The sequence below is a fragment of the Quercus lobata genome, chromosome 12 (genome assembly GCF_001633185.2).
Source record: "Quercus lobata isolate SW786 chromosome 12, ValleyOak3.0 Primary Assembly, whole genome shotgun sequence".
In the NCBI taxonomy this organism is placed as follows: Eukaryota; Viridiplantae; Streptophyta; class Magnoliopsida; order Fagales; family Fagaceae; genus Quercus; species Quercus lobata.
In genome coordinates this window covers 25,478,694-25,494,568 of record NC_044915.1, presented here as the reverse complement: position 1 = coordinate 25,494,568, position 15,875 = coordinate 25,478,694, and the positions used below count along the sequence as shown (strand labels likewise).

Genomic DNA, 15,875 nt, shown 5'->3' with positions numbered 1-15,875 from the left:
TCCTCCCCCATGAAGCCTCTATAATCTTGGGTATCCCACTTAGCAGCAGATTTCCCCTTGACCAACCCACATGGGGCTTAACAGCCAATGGAGTGTTCTCTACAAAGAGTGCCTACAAGCTGTTGGTCTCCTTTGATAATTCAGAATCTGCAGGCAATTCGAATGGAGCCTCTCAAAGGAAATTCTAGAAGGGTGTATAGAGTTTAAGAGTGTCGAATAAGGTTAAATATTTTGCATGGAGGGCTTGCAACAATGCTCTCCCTACAATGTCAAACTTGGCACATCAGCACATTAGCACCTCTGATCTTTGTGAGCAATGCAAGGCTGCTCTCGAGGACACCATCCATGCTTTGTGGGTGTGCAAAGAGTTGGACGGAGTTTGGGGTTCTCTATCCTGGGCTCATTCCACTTCTCTAGCCCACCCTCAGAGTTTTAACGATTTATTGGATTGTTTTCTGCAGGTACAAGAGGATTACAGGAAGGAACTATTCATCATGGTGGTCTGGGCTGTGTGGAACCGTCGCAACTCATTAAAATTTGGCCATCCAACCGTAGCCGTGGACTGTATCAACTTCAAGGCAGGTGCCATGCTTCAATAATTTTTGGCGGTGCAAGCTTCCCCTATTCTGGCTCCCATATCTGCTGCTTTTCATCAATGGCAACCTCCAGAGTATCCATTTTTCAAGGAAAACTTCGATGCAGTGGTATTCAAGACCAGCTCCTCAACTAGTATCAGTGTGATCATTCAAGACGGCATGGGAGAAGCAATTGGAGCTCTAACAATGCCTATCCCTTTAGCCAACTCAGTAGCAACCATGGAAGCTTTGGCTTGTCGCAGGGCGGTGCTGTTCGCCAAGGAAATAGGACTCTCAGACATGATCTTTGAAGGTGATTCTACAGAAGTGATCCAGGCAATCATTCAAGAGAATTTGGACCACCCGCACTTTGGTCACATTATTGATGATATCACGATTTTAGCTCTAGACTTAAACTCATTTCAGTTTTGTCATGTGAAATGTAATTGTAATGTAGTTGCTGACGCTCTCGCTAAAAGAGCAAAAAATTCCTCAAGCCTAGATGTTTGGCTTGAAGATGTACCGGATGATATTGTTCACCTTCTTTCTTTTGATGTTCCTTAAGCAATAATAGTTTCTATTGGGCCAAGTTTTGGTCTAGTTTCTCAAACAAAAAAAATTGTTTCAGCTGTTCCTAGCAGTGAATAATTAACTGCTTTAATAATTTATTAATTTTTTTTAGAATATAATAATTAATTGAAATCAATCTAGGTCTAACTTTACCAGAAAAAAAAAATGTTTTTTTTTTTAATGGAATGGTATCCTTTTTGTTGATTAACAAAGTGCTCATTACACATTAAATCTTTTTTGCTAAACAACAACATTATCATTACACATCAAATCTTAAGTAAACCCATGGTACACAATATGATTAATTTGTGTCTTTGTGTGTACTAATGCATATGCATAGGTGATGACTTTATTTGTCCCCTCTTAATTTCATGTTTATATATTTCAAATCACATTACATGACTGTATATACAGTCAGATATAAGAAATAAAATATGGTCTATCCATTTCACTTGACTTGATATTCATAGATATATATATATATATATATGTTTTGTAATTAAATTTTTCTTAGAAATTTTTTTCTTTATTTTATGAGCAAAATACCAAATAATATTGATACTCCATTAATTAAGATTAAGATATATATATATTTTTTTTTTTGGTACACAATATCTTTTTTTTATAATTTGATAGTTATAATAGGAATGAGAGAATTTAAACCCTAATACTATGGACACACCAAAAAATGACAACTAATTAAGGCAAAACATCATGATCCACTTGAAGTGAAAATATAATTAAATTTGAAGTAAAAGAGAACCATTAAAATCCACAGATCGGATACAAGTCTTTTACTTTGGAGAAGCAGTACTCTCTCCAGGCTCCATCACACTCTTCTTTTTTTTTTTTTTTTTTGAAGCCACACTCTTCTCGTAGTAGTAGTAGTAGACCGTTGCAATTTGTAAACAAAGTACGAAAAACCAGCACGCATATATATATATATATATATATATATCCATCATTACTAGTCTCCTCTCTCACAGTCACAGACAGCTTGACATGCACTAGGACTTGTCCTTATTGCCCTCACTGTCACACTCGTAGCTATCTCCTACTCCACGGTTCACAATTCTTCAATTCTCATCATGTTCCTTCTCCATGAAATTGTATGACAAACAAACCATATATATAAACCCATTAAAATACACTCCGTGAAATCTTCTCTCCTGTCATCAGCTAATATATAGACTAATACTATAAGTAATAAGATAACACAGTGCACACACATCCACAAAGTCTCAAAGCTAATTACTTGCGGCGGAGGATCAAATGCAAAAACGAAAAAGCTAAAGAAATAGTACGAATTCAAATAATAGGCACACAAATCATATCCCTTTGCAGAGCTAAACAGTTGGCAGGTTGTATTGTATCCACCAATCTCAATTTCTATTTTCTATTTCCTTTTTTGTTTTTTTCTTGTGTTTTGCTTTTCTCATGCTTTGACAAAATCCTTGTTACAAACTTACATATACACAATAAATAATATTTAGCAAAAAAAAAAAAATACACGAGACAAAAATAATGCATTTAAGATGTAAATTGGGAGAGCTCATCTCAATCAAGTTTCTCAATAATCCTCATATAGACTTGGTAAAAGAATGAGCCAATCGTTCCAAGTATTCAAAGAAAAAATATAGGCATGGGTAAATATTTTTTGAAATGTGTTATTTCGTTGATCAACGGGGAAGAATCATTCTTTTTTATACAAAACAAGAACCTTTTCACTATATTTAATCACATCTACGTACAGCACAACTTTGCGGCCCAATCTCTCAAATCTCACATAAATATTGGCTATTAAAAGCATAATCACCTATCCAAATCTAAGTTAATTTGTCATATTTAACAAAGAAAAATACCTAAAGAAAAACTAATTTGTCAAATAACCAGAAAGTTTATAGTATTTATTTACCCTTCACATTAGGGTTTATTGCATTGATAAAATTGTTCTACCGCCTCTTTACTTTTCTTCCCCACATGTTAAGATCGTTGTAGTTCCGTACATGTAAGTAAATTGTCAAACCACGTAAATTGTGTTATTCTATAAGCAATTTTTTACTATTTTCGCATCTCACGTGTTCCTAACACTCTACTTATAAGTTTTAAACTCAGAGTGAGGTTATAGGTTCAAGACCCATTGAATGTATGTAATTCACCAATAAATAAATTAATTAGTATTGTTGTGACTTTGAGATTTTGATTTTATATTTACGTATGTACATATGTATTGTATACACGTCTCTGTATGTAATTATTGTGTGGAATTGGTTTGGAAATGGTGACCAGCAAAATGATAGTGTCCACAAGAGGAGAACCATAAGAGCTTCATGCTATATTAGTTTTAGTTTTAATGGACACTTTTAATTGATAAGAATTAAAATTTTGCTATTTTAGTGGTGTAATTAATATTGTGGGCACTTTAATATGCCATAAGAGTTTCATGCGATTAACAAAACTTTAATGGTGTAATAATTACACTTCTTGTGGACACTTTAATTATTTATTTTTATTTTTTTGTCTTCTGTAAAATGAAAATTAACAAAAGAATTTTGCTGCTGGTTCTGCTATTCTTAATTTTAATTTTGTTAATGGCGGCCATATGTAACTGCAAGTATGTTTTTTTTTTTTTTTTAACGCTCTGTTTGTTTCAATGGAAAACCTTGTGTAAAGATAGTTTTCCGTGTTTTCCAGTGTTTGATAGCATAAAAAAATATAAGTTAAAGGAAAACTATCTTTGGTCAACATAAAAAGTATGGCTTATTTTTAGAGATTGTTTTCTACTAAATTTATTTGGAAAACAACTCTATCTCACAGCAAACTAAATAAAGGAAGTTAGAATATTGTTTTTCAACTCATTTAAAGTTACTACCAAACATTGAAAAATGAGATAGTTTTATTAAAAATGATTCATTTTCTAGAAAACATCATTGTTGAAACAAACAGATCAGTGTAAGAAGAAAATTATGGTGAAGATAGAAATGGCAAATAGGTGAGATGATATACATGGTAAACACAGCTATAGCCTATAGGACTGGCTAGGGCAGCTGTGTTCTAGCAAACACGTACTGTTGTGAGTATTGTCTTGGATTAAAGAAAATTTTCAACCCTGCTAAAACTTTCCCTCTCATTTTCAACCCTGCTAAAACAGTACTGTTGTGAGTAAATTTATTTTGCCCAATATGCCCACAATCTGATTTTAGGCTTGACTGGTGAGACCTTCTTTGTCTTTTTTTTTTTTTAGGACTTCTTTGTTCATTCACATATGTAAAATATTAGCATTGATATACCATGTTAAATATACTAGTATGGATGCGAAAGAGAAAGCATAAAGTGTAGAACACAATAACACATGAGAGTTACGTGGTTCAACTTAACGGCCTACATCCACAGAGGAAACCCTAAAGTGCTACATCAATAATATATTAGAGTGTAGTACAAATTCTGTGTTATAATAAATCATAACATGTGTATATACAGTAGACTAAACCCTAGACTAATAGACTTCTATTACAAGCAGGGGACTTGACTTGCACACAAAGTAGAATTAGGCTTAGACTTATGCTAATAGGCTAATATATCTCTAATACCCCCTCTTAAACTCAAGATGGAAGCTTGATAAAACTTTGAGATTTGATAAGGTTGAGAAGATCCCTTGAATGAAATTTGGCTTTGTGACGGTGGTTTGAGGAGGGCGATGGTCTTACAGTGTTGATGCAACTTCGAATAGTGGCATGACTATATTAGAGAGTTTTGATGGCAGTAGTGGGAAGCTAAAGAAGATAAACACAGCAAAGAAATAACGAGGAAGACAAAGATTGCTCTTAATACACCGTAAGGACAGAAAATCATGGCCACAAGAAGGTGGTTCTGATACCATGTTAAATATTAGCATTGATAAACCATGTTGAATATGCTAGTATGGATGTGGAAGCAAAAGCATAAAGTATAGAATACAATAACACGTGAGGGTTACGTGGTTCAACCTAACAGCCTACATCCACGAAAGAAACCCTAAAGGGCTACATCAATAATATATTAGAGTGTAGTACAAATCATGTGTTACAATGAATCATAATATGCGTATATATAGTAGACTAAACCTTAGACTAATAGACTTCTAGTACAAGTAGGGAATTTGGCTTGCACACAAAGTAAAATTAGACTTGGGCTTATGCTAATGAGCTAATATATCTCTACCAACATATAACTACAAATTGTGATCTTGACTTGATCACACTTATTTTGTTGTGACCTTGAGCCCCATGCCTATGGTTGTCCGTGCTTGCAGCATAAAGCAATGCAATAGTGCTATACCCGTTAATATATTCCTTTATTTATTATTGTGAATCAGTCAGGAGTGTGCACAAAATTGAGAAATCGAAAAAATAAAAGGTCGAAATTCATCGAACTGTGTCCAAATTTTCGGTTTCGGTTTCAGGTTTAGAAAATAAAAAGTTCGAACCAAACTGAAACCGACCGATATGTATTAAATATTACTTTGTACAAAATATTTCAAGATGAGTACCATTAGTGTAGTGGTAAGAAACGCGTGTGATAATACTTGGCCCAAGTTTGAATCCTACTAAAAACATTTTAATTTTTTCTCTCCTTATAACACAAAAATATGTCGTTTTATACATTAACTTAAAAAAAAAAAAAAAAAAAAAAAACCAAACCTACTTTACTTTTCTCACTTCAACCGCCTCACCCATTCTTTTATTTCTTTTATCTGAGTTCCATGTCTCTCTCTTCCTTCTTCATCACCTCCATTGTCCCCAACTTTGTTTCTTCCAGCACCAACGCTCTCCCTCTCCCGCAGCTGTTGCTTCGTTTCTTCTAGCATCAATGTGCTCTCTCTCCTTCAAGTACTGCTATTATGGTTTGTCTTCTTGCTATGAGTTTGTCTTCTATTTTTATTTTTTATTTTGTTTCTCTCATCCCAAACCACCCATCTTCTTCTTCTTCCACCCATCTTCTTCTTCTTCATTTCTTGTTTTTGTTTCTCACATCCTAAACACCAAAACCCGACCAAACTAGACCGACATTGAATGCAATCGGTCGGTTCAGTGTTCTTTCCTCACATGTCAGTTTTGATGTTCAATATATTAAAACTGAAATTCTCGGTTTGATGCAAAAACTACCTTCAACACCAATCGACCTAAACCCATAGTTTTCAAAACCGGACCAGACCGGGAGGTCGGACCGTGAAAACTGGGAACCAGGATGAAAACTGGTTTTTTAAGCCTAAAGACCCGGATTTTTTGTTAATTTCGTGAACCGCTAAAACCGAGGTTGGACCGCACGAACCGGTGAGAACCGTGCGGTCCAACCCCTTAGCAATTTTTTTTTTTTTTACAATTTTATTCTACTTAATTAAATTATCCATCTCTTACAAGGAATAAAAAAAGAATTATAATTAAAATCCTTCAAAAATATTCAAATTTACTTCAAAAATTAATCATAAATTTTAATGTTTTCATGGTTATTATTTTATTTTACTAACTTTCTTATTTAATTATTAAATATATGCTTGAAAATCATTAAATTTCCCTTACATATATAGATATATTGTCAATTTTGCTAGTTTTATAAATTTAATATCTATATTTAGGCTTTAATTAATTATTAAATTAATTATGATGTTATCACGGTTCGATCCCGGTTCGACCTCAGTTCGACCTCAAAAATCTTGAACCTCTCCCTTTTACGGTTCAATGAACAGTCCGGGTCTGAAAACCTTGCCTAAACCGATTACACCCCTGGAATTAGTTACAAGGTGTCAAGGACAAAACATTCAAAAAGCAATTTAAACATATTTGATTAAGAATATTTGCTTAATGACTAAAGTTTAACATTAATTGTGAGATTTTGTAGGCAAGTAATTATTTTACTTTGATCCTAAGTTGAATGGAATTTATTTATTTTTTTGTATTATTTTGGGGGAGCCAATCTTGGCCAATGAATCTCAGATCAAGCGAATTCAATCTGGACCATCTCATTTTCGTGTAAATAAAATAGAATAAGATAAATAATATTTAGATAGATTGAGTAGTGAAAAAATTATAGAAAGTCATGGTTGAAAGAAATCGACTAGACTATAAAAGTGACTTTTAATATTAAATTTGACTCAAATTTTTTGTAGTCCAATGCAAATGCTCTAACTATTATTGGCATAAAGGTGTTGGATCTAATACTCTACAATATGATCATATATATATATATATATATATACACACGATGCCTAATGGGAATGGGATACTTACAAATTTGTTAATTGTCCATACAATGGTTCTCGATCATGTCCCTTACTCATATCAATAGTTGACAATATATGGTCTTGTGAGATTTTTGAGAGTAAGAGATAAGCTATAGGAATTAGGATCATGCATGCTCCTCAATTGTTGTGGATCGATCGAATGTCAGTAGCACTAATGCTTGACATAATTGAGTAAGATCGAGTTCAGTAATAAAATTAATGAGCAAATATTATTATTATCATACTCTAGGATCGATATCATCTTGTTCCGTGCTATATATGAATATTATTACGTTAACGTTTGAGCAGAGTCTATTGCTTGTATTTTTCTGCAATTTGTGGTTAGCTTTGTTACAGTCGATTGGATTGGTAGTCTGCCTAGTGCTTGGTAATAAAAATTTACAGAGAATATTCCCTTCTAATCACGTCAAAATTAAATAATTACTTACTTATAAATTCTCACAAATGTCTAACACTAGTTATTAATTAAAAAGAAATGCAGCCAAGTGCAAAGAATAATTTTTTTTTTTTTTTTTTTTTGGGGCTAATATTTATGGAAGTAGGGCTTTTATTAGGATACCATTTGATTAATTGGAAATGCACAGAGGAAAGTATCATTCACCTTTGAGTATCGGTCAATCTACTACACACATCCATAAAGTTTCACATTAAACCCTTGCAGAGGATTAAATTCAAAAACAAAAACAAAAAAACTAAAGAGAATAAGAGATAATATGAATCTAAGAAAGGGTTTTAATAAACCATTTTAAGAAGTTATTTATGGGGAAATAAAATAGTGACTAATTTTCATAAAAAAATTTCTAAAATTGATTTTTTTTGGGGGGGGGGGGGGGGGGGGCGGGGGCTAAGGCATAGAAGTAAGGCTAAGGCTTTTATTTAAATACCAATATATTGGAAATGCACCATGGAAAAGATAAATATCATTCATTTTGTACCTGTCAACCTATAACACAGTGCACACACATCCACAAAGTCTCAAAGTTAAATACTTGCGGAGGATCAAAATCAAAAACGAAAAAGCTAAAGAAATAATACGAATTCAAATAATAGGCACACAAATCATATCCTTTTCCAGAACTAAACAGTTGGCAGGTTGTATTGTATCCACCAATCCCAACTTCTGTTACCTATTTCCATTTTTGTCTTCTTCGGATTCATATCCCGTGCAATACCTAGGGTATTGCATGGGGTGCAATACCTAAATTCTCAGCCATAGATTTAATCTAATGGCCTAAATCTTTGACGCCTCACCAAATAACAAAAAGACTATTTACCCTTAAAAAATTTCATAGCCCGCCCACTGTTTCTGGTAAGTCTAAGTAATTAAACTTTCATAAAATCAATTTCTCTCTCTCTCTCTCTCTCTCTCTCTCTCTCTCTCTCTCTCTCTCTCTCTCTCCCCTGCGCAACTGCCGCTCTCTGCCTCTCCTTCAACCCTTCTCTGCCTCTCCTTTAATCCATTGTCATAGCAGCCCCAGCTCATACCCAAACACTGAAACTTAGCATTTGAAACCAAAGCCCCAAACACTCACACTCCCTCTTTCTCGTGTGTGAAGCTGTCCCAAATGCCAACTCTCATGGAGTGAAGGTCTCTCTGAAGCAACGAAGCCACTGGCTAGATCGGTGGTTCCAATGGTACTTGGCCATTGTATCGTTGGAAAATCCCTGATCGATGGTTCCGACGGTACTTGGCCATTGTATCATCAGAAAATCCCTAAAATCCCTTTTGTGATAGTCACCACGGGTCCATCTTTGATTGGTTGCTTCCAACATCAACCGACTCAAGGAGGTGAGTTCTCTCTTTTGTATACATTGAATAAATAAAAAAATTATTTTTTGGGTAAAAGGAAAGTTGGGTCAGGGGTCAAGATAGTTGGGGCTATTGAAACCAAGCTCTTGAAATTCTAATTTTTATTTCCAATCGCCTTATAAGGCTATTGCACCTCTACACTTCTACAATCCTGACCTTTTCTTTCACTTCCTCCATAAAAATCTTTAACCTATCAAGTTTTGTCTGATTAATTTTATTTTAATAATAGTATAATACTTAGCCATCACAAGTTCACAACAAAATAAAAAAGAGACATAAATGTTCATTCTTGTTTGTATTGGATTCTTCGTGTTGTTTCAGGTTCCTTATATAGAATAATATTCATAAAAAAAAAAGTGTTTTCATAAAATGATAGGAACCTTCTTACAAGAACAAAATGGACAATAAGGAATAAACCAAAGAAGATGATTGAATCAATAAATTGGCTTGCTAAAGCTCGTATGGGTAAAACCCAGATGTATAAAATCCCTATTTTACTATTACATTGCTTGAATTCTATGCTTTTAGGTACTCATTGTATTTAAATTGTAGTGTTTTAATCTTTGCCTTTCAAGTTTGCAATCAGAATTTAGTGATAAAAATTTATTGTCATAGGGATAGAAAATTTTGATAATTTTTTTTAGAGATAAAATTTTGATAATTGAAAGTTTGTCTTTGTATAGGTATGATACACTTTAACAGTTTCTTAAAAAAAATTTAGCTTGAAACTGCCCTTTATCAATTGGGTCATCATCTCTCATGATCATATATTGGTTTGTTGTAATTCTTATATATGATAACACAACATTGGTACACAAATTTTCAGTTTTTATTTTTAATGAAAAACATTCATTCTTCTATATTTATAATAGTTGATATTTTGTACATTTGTTTGTTAATTACAGGAGTATTCTTTAATTCATTGCATAGTGTGGCGAGAGAATTCTCTCAAAACATGGATGCCAATGAAGATTTGAGTCCTAGATTCATGGATGTCAATGAAGATTTGAGTCCTAGAGTCATGGATGCCAATGAAGATTTGAGTCCTAGAGTTGGTATGGAATTCGAAAATTAGAAGATGCATGGGAATTTTGGCAAAAATATGGAAGGCAAACGGGCTTTGATGTTAGAAAACATTACATAAATAAAAGTAAGAAGGATGGAAAGATAACATCAGGGGGATTTGTATGTGCAAAGCAGGGCATTCGAGGTCCAGAAAAAGAAGATATGATTCGCACTTGTAACTGAGATGATACAAGGACTAATTGTCCTGTAAAGCTATATGTTTCATTAGTGCAACAAAAAAATAATTTGTTCGTCTTTCATGTCATGTTTGGGGGTAATTCATATAATTTATGAGGTTTGGTGCTAGTTTTGTTGTATTTACTAATGTGTGTAGGGCTTTAAGTCATGTTTTGATGACAATAGAATTTGCTTACTCACCAATTAAAAGTGAATTGTGAGATAATTGATCAACTGCTTTCCTAAATTTGGGAGTGAGTGGCTACATATGTATTGTCATAAATGTTTTTCTTCCTCTGTTTTTAGGGGATGTTTTGGCGTTAACATTGCTGATTTTCAGCATAGACCACTATTTCCAGAACTCTACATGCCAATCAACTTTGCTGATTTTGGTGTTAACTTTTGGCTTCAGAAGGATCGGTCATACAGCAAAAAAATTGAAGCATGACCATTCTCAGTTGAGGAGCATCTGCAGTATCTACTATAAATTTGTTGTGGCTGGTAGCATTCCACCTCATATTACTTATTTTAAAGAATGTGAAATTGCTGCACAAGTATTATATAACTGTGCTAGTTTCTCCAAGCTATGACATTTGATTTTGTTAGCAATAAATATGTTTAGATTATAAATCTTTAAGAAATCTAATCCTTAATTGCTTCAGTGACTCCAAATCAGTCATCACAAAGTACGTATATAAAAGGCACAACCAGAGCGCATAAAAGCTAATAATTTCTTCTCAAAGACAAACTAATAATTATGGTTCTCATACCATCTAGTAATAACAAAAGGAAAAAACCATTTATGCTAGTAGTAGGGCCACCAGATTCACTTGTTATAAACAACAAAAATTCATTGAATTTTTTGTCCACATCCAAATGAACAAAACCCAAAACAAAAAGGCTTTATAGCTTAGCTAAATTAGCTTCACAATATAAATATGTGATTTCAGTGTTTCAAGAAAGCAAAAATAGCTACATCTTGATTATGATCCCAACTAAAATAGATATGAGTCATGTTCTTTATATCTAAAATTTCATGAACAATTTCTTCAAAAAAGAAAAATCATGAACAAAGCTAGCTTCATGGTCTTCACTAATCCCTCCAGCACTTGCCTTTTCTCACTCTCAGTGATCAAAAGAAGAATAGCATACCTATAATCATGCCATTCAACCTGACAAAAGAACAAAAGAGCAATTTCATTGATAAACATGTATCAAAATCTCCAATTAACAGCAAGCATGGGTAAAGCCATAAGATGATTATCATGACTAATTATGTAAGTTTGTTGAGGGTTTAGCTTAGGAACTTTCATCTTAAGAATTCAGCTAAGGGACCAAAATTAAAAGTGAAATACACAGCAAATCATATAGTCCAAATGTTCATGAGATGCATTTAATTTGAGATGACTAATTTCCTAAATTTGAGAGAGACAAAATTTGATTGAAATTTCTACTTGCCTCTTATTCATTCCTTGCTATATTTAAATACACTTCTGATAACAATAACAACCAATTCAAATAATTCAATCAATTCAAACAGTTGTAACAATTGGTTGAGTAAGATAACAACAATATCCTACAACCAACCTAATCACCTAATCTCTCTAACATAAATTGAGAGAATGCAGCTGAAAGATACTTTGTAAATATGTCATAACACAAGTTATGAGATTTTGGCCAGTCACAATTTGTATAATCCCAATCAAGAGGACCCACTGCAATCTTGCTAAATTCAACTGCACTTGCTTCTATGCCAAAAAAAAATGTATCCATTTTGACTAAGAAAAGGATTATCATTAGTGCTAGAAATTAAATCACACAGTCAATAGAAATCCCCAAAAATCTAAAGCTGGAAAAAATTACCCATTTTGCAAAGTAAAAGAAATTTGTGGAGTTGCCATAACTGATATTGTTTAGCCACATCAAACCCCATCGATGAATATAGATCACTAGTAGAGGTATAGAACAAATCAAACCCCAAGGGATAAGCCTACCTTAACCCTGCTCTCCTTTTACCCAATGGATACAAAAGAGAGAACTCACCTATCAAAAAAAAAAAAAAAAGAGAACTCACCTCCTTGCGAAGTCCAATGTAGGAAACAATCTAGGAATCACAGATAAATCTAGTCGCACTGGCGATAACTGTACCAGTGGGGATTTTAGGGATTTTCAATGAGAAAAAGGCTAGTATCATCAGAACCGGAGATTCAGGCTAGTGGCTGTGCCATTTCCATGAAGACAGAGCTTCATCAACTTCTCTACACCCAATTCTCTCCAAACCCCAACCTTACTCTCTGATCTAGGTCTAAAAAGCGCTTTACGAGGCATGGGGGTTTGGCTTCAAATGGTGAGTTGATGTTTTTTCTTCAATTTTGCTGATGGGTCTGAGTTAGGTATGCTAGCAGCAGTGACGATGAGGTTAAGGGAAGCGTGGAGGTTGAAAGAGTGGTGGAGGCGAGAGAGACACCGGTTGAAGTGGGAGAGAAAGAGAGAGGAGAGAGTGCTTTACTGAAATTCAAATTTGGGAAGCTAAAATGAAAAGAAAAGTAAGCACACGGATTGCCAGCATGGATTGGTGAGGTGTCAAAGGCTTAAGCCATTAGATTAAATCTATGGCTAAGACTTTAGGTATTGCACCCTGTGCAATACCCTAGGTATTGCACGGGATATGAATCAATCTTTTTCTTATGTTTTGCTTTTCCCATGCTTTGACAAAATCCTTGTTACAAACTTACATATACGCAATAAATAATATTTAGCCAAAAAAAAAAAATACACAAGACAAAAACAATGCATTCAAGAGGTAAATTGCGAGAGCTCATCTTAGTCAAGTTTCTCAATGATCCTCATATAGACTTGGTAAAAAAAATTGTCTTAAGACCCAATTGTTCCAAGTATTCAAAGAAAAAATTATAGTTATGGGTAACCCATGCTTACTTTGTGACAATAGCCCCAGGTGACTTACATTGACAGTTTGAAAAACATTAGTATAGGTCCTGGCAGTTTTGTAACCCTATACCGAAACTTTTTTAAAAATGAAAACCGATGTAATAAATTGAACCTATACTAGCAGTTTTAAACTGCCTCTATAGAAATTTTTATATTTTTCTAGTATAGCCTTTAACAACAGTTTTGTAACCCTATGCTAGCGCTTTTAACCCTATAGCGATGGTTTGAAAATTGTCATAATAGAACATTTTAAAAAATATATTTATTTTAAACCTATAGTAATGGTTTTAAAACCACCATAATCGGTCATTTTAAAAAAAAAATCTTTATGTAAAACCTATAGCGGCTGTTTTAAAACTGTCATAATAGGTCTTCAATATGAGCAAACCTATAGTGGCAGTTTTAAAACCGCCATAATAGGTCATTTAAAATACTTAAAAAAAATTTAATTTCAAACCTATAACAGTGGTTGGAAACCGTTGTTGTATCTCTACCTGTTGTAGCAGTTTTTTAAAATGCCACAATAGAGTATCTATAGCAACGGTTTAAAAAGCACTAGCTTTAAACGACCGTAATAGGTCAACCTATTGTGGCAATTTCTAAAAGTGATGTATTAGACCTCCTATAGTGGTGGTTATCAAAAACACTTGGAGAAAGACACGACTGTAATAACCTAATACTTATAATTTGTTATAAAAATGTCATAGACATAACATTTCTTTTGTGAAAATGTTAAGTCATCTTGTTATCGTCACAATATTTTCAAATCTGCTGAGCTATTAATACTTTACAAGTCAAAATAAAATATAACAAAATTATAAAGGTATTATGAAAATGTTGTGCTATTTTGTTGTGTTTTTAGAAATTTTTTATTGGTTTAGTCAATGTTGTTGAGCCAAAATTCACCATTTCACATACAATTTTCTTGAATTGACTTTTTGTATTTTTTTTTTCTTTACGCACCATTTTAAGTAAAAACACATAGTTTTACATTAAAAAAAATAAAAAACAATAAAAGAAGGTATCAAAAAAAAAAAACATATTGATGATGCTATAATCATCAGTTGAGTAGGTTCATCCAGATAGGTCAACATGTACTTCATCTCTGTACCTACAATGTCATGAAAGGAATCCTCTTTGGATGGTTATCAATGTGGTGCCGACCACTGAGTCTGCGATGGTAAAGTCAGTGTATTGAGGCTAAAAGAAGTAATGAGAACTAGAAGTATCAGAGCTATAGTGTATGTGTATATGAGAATGTACCTTGTCTGGTTCTGAAAAGTGTTTATATATGGCTCCATTGCTTCTAGCCATTGTGGCCTTTATTGTGGCTTTAGTGCTTCTTTTGTAATGCCTTTGGGCTCATTAATGTGGGTTTTGATGAGCTTCCAACGGTCTGATAGCTAGTTTGTAACTGTCCGAGATATTGAACCCTCTATTTAATGGCTTACCTTCCTTCGTCCACGAGGTAGAGGGGTGGACGATGGGGCTTAATGGGTTCGTTTGGGCAAGGAGGTTCGTTGGGCCTATTAGTTGCCCTCCCCCCCCCCCTAGGTTCTATGGTCGTCCTTACGTGTCATGATGACCACCAGAAGATGAAAGGTTTCTTGCTCAGACATGACTCACGGGGTTCCGTTCTGCATTTAATGCGTAGCGGTGGCACCATACGCATCGTGGCCACGTGGTACGTTCTGATTGGTGGATTTAATGCTCCACTCATGTGCCTTTTGGGTTTCCCGCTGGTTTTCAGTTTTTCATGCCCTGTTCTTTTAAACTTCCTCCTTTCTTTTCTCTTTCTTCTCCACTTTCTTTCTTTTGCGCCATTGTTGCCCTATGTCTCTTCTTCTTCGAGCTCTTTTTCCTACATTTCTCCTTTCTGGGATTGTTCCTTTAAGGTACAGTTTCTTCCCCCTTTCTTCATTTTTTTTTTTTTGTCACGAAGATTATTTGCAAGAGTCACTGGGTCTTTTCTTTTCTTCTTTAGGTCTTGGAATTCTACCCCTCTCTTCCCTTCTTTTGGGTTCCATGGTTGATAGCTCTGAGGTTAGGATACTTTGCCCCTTTATTTCATTTCTCTTTGCACGTTTAGAGGCTTCCCTAGGAGTTTCTCATTCTTTTTGCCCTTTAGTTGAAGATTTTGTGTTTAAGGGCAGTGGCTTAAGTTTAGTGTTGGCCGATCTGCTTCCCTTACTTCCTCAATCGGTTAATTGGTTTGAGGATTTAGTGGGTGAGTGAAGAGTTATGTCGGAGGTGAGGTCCAGTGAGCTAGAAACAGGATTGTCATCTAGCGACAACCCTGTTGAGATGGAGGAGGATACCGCCGCTTCTGGCCCAAGGGAGGTCAGAGATTTCTCTACCCTTTGGGAGGCGTGTGGTTTAGACAGTGAAACCCTTTCCGGGTTTAAGGATACTTTCCAATTCCCCAAGAGGGTTAGGGTTCGTCTTCCTC

At 34.4% G+C, this 15,875-nt stretch overlaps 1 protein-coding gene across 1 annotated transcript; it reads left to right on the top strand.

The window, feature by feature from the left end:
- The first annotated feature begins 266 nt into the window (after positions 1 to 266).
- On the top strand, positions 267 to 1,139 carry LOC115970443. Its single transcript, XM_031090078.1, has 3 exons — positions 267 to 356; positions 462 to 582; positions 670 to 1,139. The coding sequence occupies exons 1-3, from the start codon at positions 267 to 269 to the stop codon at positions 1,137 to 1,139; spliced, it is 681 nt and encodes a 226-aa protein (XP_030945938.1).
- The last annotated feature ends 14,736 nt before the right edge of the window (positions 1,140 to 15,875 follow it).

Excerpts from the sequence above, each read along its gene's own strand:
- LOC115970443 (XM_031090078.1), top strand. The coding sequence starts at position 267 with ATGTCAAACTTGGCACATCAGCACATTAGCACCTCTGATCTTTGTGAG. Across the intron at positions 357-461 it reads ACACCATCCATGCTTTGTGG|GTACAAGAGGATTACAGGAA; the intron begins GTGTGCAAAGAG and ends TGTTTTCTGCAG. Across the intron at positions 583-669 it reads CTGTATCAACTTCAAGGCAG|AGTATCCATTTTTCAAGGAA; the intron begins GTGCCATGCTTC and ends GGCAACCTCCAG.